The sequence below is a fragment of the Oncorhynchus kisutch genome, linkage group LG9 (genome assembly GCF_002021735.2).
Source record: "Oncorhynchus kisutch isolate 150728-3 linkage group LG9, Okis_V2, whole genome shotgun sequence".
Taxonomy (NCBI): domain Eukaryota; kingdom Metazoa; phylum Chordata; class Actinopteri; order Salmoniformes; family Salmonidae; genus Oncorhynchus; species Oncorhynchus kisutch.
The window spans coordinates 46,464,814-46,474,813 of NC_034182.2; the positions used below are offsets into that span (position 1 = coordinate 46,464,814).

The 10,000-nt window shown below is 49.7% G+C and overlaps 1 protein-coding gene across 1 annotated transcript in view; it reads right to left on the minus strand.

Moving 5' to 3' along the window:
* LOC109885371 (short transient receptor potential channel 5-like) overlaps window positions 1-10,000 on the minus strand; it is a 147,615-nt gene that overhangs the window by 43,077 nt on the left and 94,538 nt on the right. Inside the window, 1 exon segment of the mRNA XM_031831393.1 lies at window positions 9,986-10,000. This exon segment is cut by the window's right edge and continues 107 nt beyond it. Coding sequence (XP_031687253.1) covers window positions 9,986-10,000 — 15 coding nt within the window.

The window sequence follows — 10,000 nt, forward strand, 5'->3', positions numbered from 1 at the left end:
GCCACAAGCCACCTGGGAGACACACCAAACATGTGGAAGAAGGTGCTCTGGTCAGATGAAACCAAAATTGAACTTTTTGGCAACAATGCAAAACGTTATGTTTGGTGTAAAAGCAACACAGCACATCACCCTGAACACTACCATCCCCACTGTCAAACATGGTGGTGGCAGCATCATGGTTTGGGCCTGCTTTTCTTCAGCAGGGACAGGGAAGATGGTTAAAATGGATGGGAAGATGGATGGAGCCAAATACAGGACCATTCTGGAAGAAAACCTGATGGAGTCTGCAAAAGACCTGAGACTGGGACGGAAATTTGTCTTCCAACAAGACAATGATCCAAAGCATAAAGCAAAATCTACTATGGAATGGTTCAAAAATAAACATATCCAGGTGTTAGAATGGCCAAGTCAAAGTCCAGACCTGAATCCAATCAAGAATCTGTGGAAAGAACTGAAAACTGCTGTTCACAAATGCTCTCCATCCAACCTCACTGAGCTCGAGCTGTTTTGCAAGGAGGAATGGGATAAAATTTCAGTCTCTCGATGTGCAAAACTGATAGAGACATACCCCAAGTGACTTACAGCTGTAATCGCAGCAAAAGGTGGTGCTACAAAGTATTAACTTAAGGGGGCTGAATAATTTTGCTCGCACAATTTTTCCGTTTTTGATTTGTTAAAAAAGTTTGAAATATCCAATAAATGTCGTTCCACTTCATGATTGTGTCCCACTTGCTGTTGATTCTTCACAAAAATTTTTTATTTTATAATTTTATATCTTTATGTTTGAAGTCTGAAATGTGTCAAAAGGTCGCAAAGTTCAAGGGGGCCGAATACTTTCGCAAGGAACTGTATATATATATATATATACATATATATATATATATATATATATATATATATATATATATATATATACAGTATATATACATACACATGTAGGGATCCAGTCTGACCACTCTGGGACCTGCCACCAGTCTGACCACTCTGGGACCTGCCACTAGTCTGACTACTCTGGGACCTGTGGTGTCACCAGTCTGACCACTCTGGGACCTATGGTGCCACCAGTCTGACCACTCTGTGACCTGCCACCAGTCTGACCGCTTTGGGACCTACAGTGCCACCAGTCTGACCACTCTGGGACCTATAGTGCCACCAGTCTGACCACTCTGGGACCTACGGTGCCACCAGTCTGACGACTCTGGGACCTGCCACCAGTCTGACCACTCTGTGACCTGCCACCAGTCTGACCGCTTCGGGACCTACGGTGCCACCAGTCTGACCACTCTGGGACCTATAGTGCCACCAGTCTGACCACTCTGGGACCTACGGTGCCACCAGTCTGACCACTCTGGGACCTGCCACCAGTCTGACCACTCTGGGATCTATTTTGCCACCAGTCACACCACTCTGGGACCTGCCACCAGTCTGACCACTCTGGGACCTGCCACCAGTCTGACCACTCTGGGACCTATAGTGCCACCAGTCTGACCACTCTGGGACCTATGGTGTCACCAGTCTGACCACTCTGGGACCTATAGTGCCACCAGTCTGACTGCTCTGGGACCTGCCACCAGTCTGACCACTCTGTGACCTGCCACCAGTCTGACCGCTTTGGGACCTACGGTGCCACCAGTCTGACCACTCTGGGACCTATAGTGCCACCAGTCTGACCACTCTGGGACCTACGGTGCCACCAGTCTGACCACTCTGGGACCTACGGTGCCACCAGTCTGACCACTCTGGGACCTGCCACCAGTCTGACCACTCTGGGATCTATTTTGCCACCAGTCACACCACTCTGGGACCTGCCACCATTCTGACCACTCTGGGACCTGCCACCAGTCTGACCACTCTGGGACCTATAGTGCCACCAGTCTGACCACTCTGGGACCTATGGTGTCACCAGTCTGACCACTCTGGGACCTATAGTGCCACCAGTCTGACTGCTCTGGGACCTGCCACCAGTCTGACCACTCTGTGACCTGCCACCAGTCTGACCGCTTTGGGACCTACGGTGCCACCAGTCTGACCACTCTGGGACCTATAGTGCCACCAGTCTGACCACTCTGGGACCTACGGTGCCACCAGTCACACCACTCTGGGACCTGCCACCAGTCTGACCACTCTGGGACCTGCCACCAGTCTGACCACTCTGGGACCTATAGTGCCACCAGTCTGACCACTCTGGGACCTATAGTGCCACCAGTCTGACCACTCTGGGACCTACGGTGCCACCAGTCTGACCACTCTGGGACCTGCCACCAGTCTGACCACTCTGGGATCTATTTTGCCACCAGTCACACTACTCTGGGACCTGCCACCAGTCTGACCACTCTGGGACCTGCCACCAGTCTGACCACTCTGGGACCTATAGTGCCACCAGTCTGACCACTCTGGGACCTATGGTGTCACCAGTCTGACCACTCTGGGACCTATAATGCCACCAGTCTGACTGCTCTGGGACCTGCCACCAGTCTGACCACTCTGGGACCTGTGGTGCCACCAGTCTGACCACTCTGGGACCTTGCACCAGTCTGACCACTCTGGGACCTGTGGTGCCACCAGTCTGACCACTCTGGGACCTGTGGTGCCACCAGTCTGACCACTCTGGGACCTGTGGTGCCACCAGTCTGACGACTCTGGGACCTGCCACCAGTCTGACCACTCTGTGACCTGCCACCAGTCTGACCGCTTCGGGACCTACGGTGCCACCAGTCTGACCACTCTGGGACCTATAGTGCCACCAGTCTGACCACTCTGGGACCTACGGTGCCACCAGTCTGACCACTCTGGGACCTGCCACCAGTCTGACCACTCTGGGATCTATTTTGCCACCAGTCACACCACTCTGGGACCTGCCACCAGTCTGACCACTCTGGGACCTGCCACCAGTCTGACCACTCTGGGACCTATAGTGCCACCAGTCTGACCACTCTGGGACCTATGGTGTCACCAGTCTGACCACTCTGGGACCTATAGTGCCACCAGTCTGACTGCTCTGGGACCTGCCACCAGTCTGACCACTCTGTGACCTGCCACCAGTCTGACCGCTTTGGGACCTACGGTGCCACCAGTCTGACCACTCTGGGACCTATGGTGTCACCAGTCTGACCACTCTGGGACCTATAGTGCCACCAGTCTGACTGCTCTGGGACCTGCCACCAGTCTGACCACTCTGTGACCTGCCACCAGTCTGACCGCTTTGGGACCTACGGTGCCACCAGTCTGACCACTCTGGGACCTATAGTGCCACCAGTCTGACCACTCTGGGACCTACGGTGCCACCAGTCACACCACTCTGGGACCTGCCACCAGTCTGACCACTCTGGGACCTGCCACCAGTCTGACCACTCTGGGACCTATAGTGCCACCAGTCTGACCACTCTGGGACCTATAGTGCCACCAGTCTGACCACTCTGGGACCTACGGTGCCACCAGTCTGACCACTCTGGGACCTGCCACCAGTCTGACCACTCTGGGATCTATTTTGCCACCAGTCACACTACTCTGGGACCTGCCACCAGTCTGACCACTCTGGGACCTGCCACCAGTCTGACCACTCTGGGACCTATAGTGCCACCAGTCTGACCACTCTGGGACCTATGGTGTCACCAGTCTGACCACTCTGGGACCTATAATGCCACCAGTCTGACTGCTCTGGGACCTGCCACCAGTCTGACCACTCTGGGACCTGTGGTGCCACCAGTCTGACCACTCTGGGACCTTGCACCAGTCTGACCACTCTGGGACCTGTGGTGCCACCAGTCTGACCACTCTGGGACCTGTGGTGCCACCAGTCTGACCACTCTGGGACCTGTGGTGCCACCAGTCTGACGACTCTGGGACCTGCCACCAGTCTGACCACTCTGTGACCTGCCACCAGTCTGACCGCTTCGGGACCTACGGTGCCACCAGTCTGACCACTCTGGGACCTATAGTGCCACCAGTCTGACCACTCTGGGACCTACGGTGCCACCAGTCTGACCACTCTGGGACCTGCCACCAGTCTGACCACTCTGGGATCTATTTTGCCACCAGTCACACCACTCTGGGACCTGCCACCAGTCTGACCACTCTGGGACCTGCCACCAGTCTGACCACTCTGGGACCTATAGTGCCACCAGTCTGACCACTCTGGGACCTATGGTGTCACCAGTCTGACCACTCTGGGACCTATAGTGCCACCAGTCTGACTGCTCTGGGACCTGCCACCAGTCTGACCACTCTGTGACCTGCCACCAGTCTGACCGCTTTGGGACCTACGGTGCCACCAGTCTGACCACTCTGGGACCTATAGTGCCACCAGTCTGACCACTCTGGGACCTACGGTGCCACCAGTCTGACCACTCTGGGACCTACGGTGCCACCAGTCTGACCACTCTGGGACCTGCCACCAGTCTGACCACTCTGGGATCTATTTTGCCACCAGTCACACCACTCTGGGACCTGCCACCATTCTGACCACTCTGGGACCTGCCACCAGTCTGACCACTCTGGGACCTATAGTGCCACCAGTCTGACCACTCTGGGACCTATGGTGTCACCAGTCTGACCACTCTGGGACCTATAGTGCCACCAGTCTGACTGCTCTGGGACCTGCCACCAGTCTGACCACTCTGTGACCTGCCACCAGTCTGACCGCTTTGGGACCTACGGTGCCACCAGTCTGACCACTCTGGGACCTATAGTGCCACCAGTCTGACCACTCTGGGACCTACGGTGCCACCAGTCACACCACTCTGGGACCTGCCACCAGTCTGACCACTCTGGGACCTGCCACCAGTCTGACCACTCTGGGACCTATAGTGCCACCAGTCTGACCACTCTGGGACCTATAGTGCCACCAGTCTGACCACTCTGGGACCTACGGTGCCACCAGTCTGACCACTCTGGGACCTGCCACCAGTCTGACCACTCTGGGATCTATTTTGCCACCAGTCACACTACTCTGGGACCTGCCACCAGTCTGACCACTCTGGGACCTGCCACCAGTCTGACCACTCTGGGACCTATAGTGCCACCAGTCTGACCACTCTGGGACCTATGGTGTCACCAGTCTGACCACTCTGGGACCTATAATGCCACCAGTCTGACTGCTCTGGGACCTGCCACCAGTCTGACCACTCTGGGACCTGTGGTGCCACCAGTCTGACCACTCTGGGACCTTGCACCAGTCTGACCACTCTGGGACCTGTGGTGCCACCAGTCTGACCACTCTGGGACCTGTGGTGCCACCAGTCTGACCACTCTGGGACCTGTGGTGCCACCAGTCTGACCACTCTGGGACCTATGGTGCCATCAGTCTGCTTGCAGTTGTCAGTTATCAACTGTGGATGACCAGGGCTTTATTCAGGAACGTTTCTTGGGCTACTTTGATTTGTCAAGTAGGTGAGATGCGCAGACTGTGTTTGACCTTGTGAATTTTGAGATGTCTGAGTTTAACTTCATGGATAAACGTGTTGTTCAAACCTACGATGGTGCAGCTGTAATGGAATATATCTGCTATTTGTATTTTACAGCTAAGTCCTCTCCTGTTCCCTGATTAAGAGGTGATCTCCACTCCACTACCATTGTCAACTCTCTCCTGACATGAACTGAAGCCATGTCTCATGTGTCCGCTCATCTACTGGCACGTTGAATGTTTCCACTCCAAGCACTGTGAGGACCCCTATCAATGTTCTCTCATTACTGTATGTAGAGTCAATCACAAACACAAACACGTTATTACACATCAGTATTATACTCCTTGCTTGGACTAACTCATTCTTAGCTCTTTTGTCTAACTGACTAGTGATACGGTTTCTTGTCTTCCCAGTCAAATCCTGTCCTGCACTGAAGTCAAGCCTCTGAACATCTCATGCTTTATACCCTCATTCAATCACTGCTGTGATCCCTTCCCAACACTGTGTAAGTAGCCTTCTCATTCCCCATGTTATTATTATTGTTATTGTTATTGTACTATACATGTCTTTATTAAATGCTTTAGGTTCAAATCATTGCTCTTTGACGATTTTGAAAAACCCTTTGTCGTCCTCTTGTCGTCCTCTTGTGATCCATGCCTATACCGTGGGTCTCCCATCCTCCTCAATTTGTCAAGTCACCAGCCTCCACTGATGCAAGTGTAGTTGAAAATGTAAGACCGGATCACATGACAGATAGCCATGTGAGTGAGAGGTGCTTCAGCACGCAGCCGGGAGAAGGGAATTATAATTATTATATTCAGCCCTAGAGCACACTGACCACAAAAGGCATGTATTTCTTTCATGGCCACACAAAGGGGATGCAGCCGGGATATTTGAGGCATTATCAAGTGCTTGTCAAATTGTGAATGAGAGACTGATGAAGTGTGTACAGCCTGAACGAAGCAGAGCTCATGCCTTTCATGCAACTTTTTTCAAGTCATCGTTAGAGTCTCATCATACAGCCTTAGAATGTATTAAAAATCTAAACATATGTTTGTATCACAACTAAAGTTACGTTAATGACTCTAAATTAAGCATTTAGGATGTTTCTTTGTTGACCTCTCAACACAGAATAGCCGCATGTGCGCCCTCCCTCAAATCTCTTGGAGAAAACATAATTTATATTTTATTTAGCTATGTTCAATTTTACTATTCATACTATAAAATAATATAATGCCACAGAATTCTAAGCAAGTCTTGTCTGCCTAATGAACTAGTGTAGCACTCAACCATATGTCATAGCCAGATCAGGACCCTAACATAAGGACAACTCAGAGGATGCTATTCTGTTCTTCTGAAATAGACTACATTTTCTTCACATCATGTTTCTTTAGACCTGTCTAAAATAAATTATGGATTTATTGTGAAGGTGTAGGCTATATTACATGGATTTAGTAGACTTTTGACTTTTTAAAACGTAGATGTTCCAAAGGTCTGTTAATTACTTATCAGTGGTGTGTGGAAGCCAGGAGATTCTAAATGTGTTTATGTTAATTAACTGTCAGCTACCGTTAGATTGGCAGCTAATTGCTTGACAATCACCAATTGACAAAATGTCATGCCGTAGCACTAGAACATTCTGCAGCACCCGGCCTCACCCTATTAGAATCTCAAGTCAAATGTCTACTGTTTTGCTGATGATCTGGTGCTTCAGTCCACAACCAAGGAGGGCCTACAGCAGACCTGGACCCTGACAGTAAATCTCAGTAAGACCAAAATAATGGTGTTCCAAAAAAAGGACCACAAATACAAATTCCATCTAGACACTGTTGCCCTAGAGCACACAAAAAACTATACATACCTCGACCTAAACATCAGTGTCACAGGTAACTTCCATAAAACTGTGAACGATCTGAGAGACAAGGCAAGAAGGGGCCTTCTACGCCATCAAAAATAATATAAAATTCGACATCCCAGTTAGGATCTACCTAAAAATCAGTTATAGAACCCATTGCCATTTATGGTTGTGAGGTCTGGGGTCCGCTCACCGACAAAGAACTCACAAAATAGGACAAACACCAAACTGAAACTGTAAAAATTCTGCAAAAATATCCTGTACAAGGTAAATCACCAAATTATGCATGCAGAGCAGAATTAGGCCGATACCCGCTAATTATCAAAATCCAGAAAAGAGCCATTCAATTCTACAAATAGCTAAAAAGAAGTGATTCCCAAACCTTCCTTAATAACAAAGCCATCACCTACAGAAAAATGAACCTGGAGAAGAGTCCCCTAAGCAAGCTGGTCCTGGGGCTCTGTTCACAAACACAAACAGACCCCACAGAGCCTCAGGACAGCAACACAATTAGACCCAATCAAATTATGAGAAAACAAAAAGATAATTACTTGACACATTGGAAATAATTAACAAAAAAACAGAGCAAACTAGAATGCTATTTGTCCCTAAACAGAGAGTACACAGTGGCAGAATACCTGACCACTGTGACTGACCCAAACTTAAGGAAAGCTTTGACTACGTACAGACTCAGTGAGCATAGCCTTGCTATTGAGAAAGGCTGCCGTAGGCAGACATAGCTCTCAAGAGAAGACTATGTGCTCACTGCCCACAAAATGAGGTGGAAACTGAGCTGCACTTCCTAACCTCCTGCCAAATGTATGACCATATTAGAGAGACATATTTCCCTCAGATTACACAGACCCACAAAGAATTCGAAAACAAATCCAATTTTGATAAACTCCCATATCTACTGGGTGAAATACCACAGTGTTCCATCACAGCAGCAAGATTTGTGACCTGATGCCTCAAGAAAAGGCCAACCAGTGAAGAACAAACACCATTGTAAATACAACCCATATTTATGATGATTTATTTTCCCTTTTGTACTTTAACTATTTTGCACATCGTTACAACACTGTATATAGACATAATATGACATTTGTAGTCTTTATTCTTTTGGAACTTCTGTGAGTGTAATATTTGTATGTTTACAGTTCATTTTTATTGTTTATTTCACTTTTGTTTATTATCTACCTCACTTGCTTTGAAAATGTTAACATGTGTTTCTCATGCCAATAAAGCCCCTTGAATTGAGAGAGAGAGAATATATACACTACAGGCTGATCCAACCTTGATGTAATGTCCTTAAAACAAGTCAAAAATGAGGCTCAGTAGTGTGTGTGGCCTCCACGGGCCTGTATGACCTCCCTACAATGCCTGGGCATGCTCCTGATGAGGTGGCGGAGGGTCTCCTGAGGGATCTCCTCAGCATCCGCCAACTCCTGGACAGTCTGTGGTGCAACGTGGCGTTGGTGGATGGAGCGAGACATGATGTCCCAGATGTGCTCAATTGGATTCAGGTCTGGGGAACGGGCGGGCCAGTCCATAGCATCAATACCTTCCTCTTGCAGGAACTGCTGACACACTCCAGCCACATGAGGTCTAGCATTGTCTTGCATTAGGAGGAACCCAGGGCCAACCGCACCAGTATATGGTCTCACAAGGGGTCTGAGTATCTCATCTCGGTACCTAATGGCAGTCAGGCTACCTCTGGCGAGCACATGGAGGGCTGTGCGGCCCCCCAAAGAAATGCCACCCCACACCATGACTGACCCACCGCCAAACCGGTCATGCTGGAGGATGTTGCAGGCAGCAGAACGTTCTCCACGGCGTCTCCAGACTGTCACGTCTGTCACGTGCTCAGTGTGAACCTGCTTTCATCTGTGAAGATCACAGGGCACCAGTGGTGAATTTTCCAATCTTGTTGTCCTCTGGCAAATGCCAAACATCCTGCACGGTGTTGGGCTGTAAGCACAACCCCCACCTGTGGACGTCGGGCCCTCATACCACCCTCATGGAGTCTGTTTCTGACCATTTGAGCAGACACATGCACATTTGTGGCCTGCTGGAGGTCATTTTGCAGGGCTCTGGCAGTGCTCCTCCTGCTCCTCCTTGCACAAATGCAGAGGTAGCGGTCCTGCTGCTGGGTTGTTGCCCTCCTACAGCCTCCTCCACGTCTCCTGATGTACTGGCCTGTCTCCTGGTAGCGCCTCCATGCTCTGGACACTACGCTGACAGACACAGCGAACCTTCTTGCCACAGCTCGCAATGATGTGCCATCCTGCATGAGCTGCACTACCTGAGCCACTTGTGTGGGTTGTAGACTCTGTCTCATGCTACCACTAGAGTGAAAGCACCGCCAGCATTCAAAAGTGACCAAAACATCAGCCAGGAAGCATAGGAACTGAGAAGTGATCTGTGGTCACCACCTGCAGAACCACTCCTTTATTGGGGGTGTCTTTCTAATTGCCTATAATTTCCACCTGTTGTCTATTCCATTTACACAACAGCATGTGAAATGTATTGTCACTCAGTGTTTCTTCCTAAGTGGACAGTTTGATTTCACAGAAGTGTGATTGACTTGGAGTTACATTGTGTTGGTTAAGTGTTCCCTTGATTTTTTTGAGCGGTGTATATATACATATATGCATACATAAACATACCCACACATATATTTATATATATATATAGAGAGAGAGAGAGAGAGAGAGAGAGAGTGTCTTACGTTGAGAAAGCATTA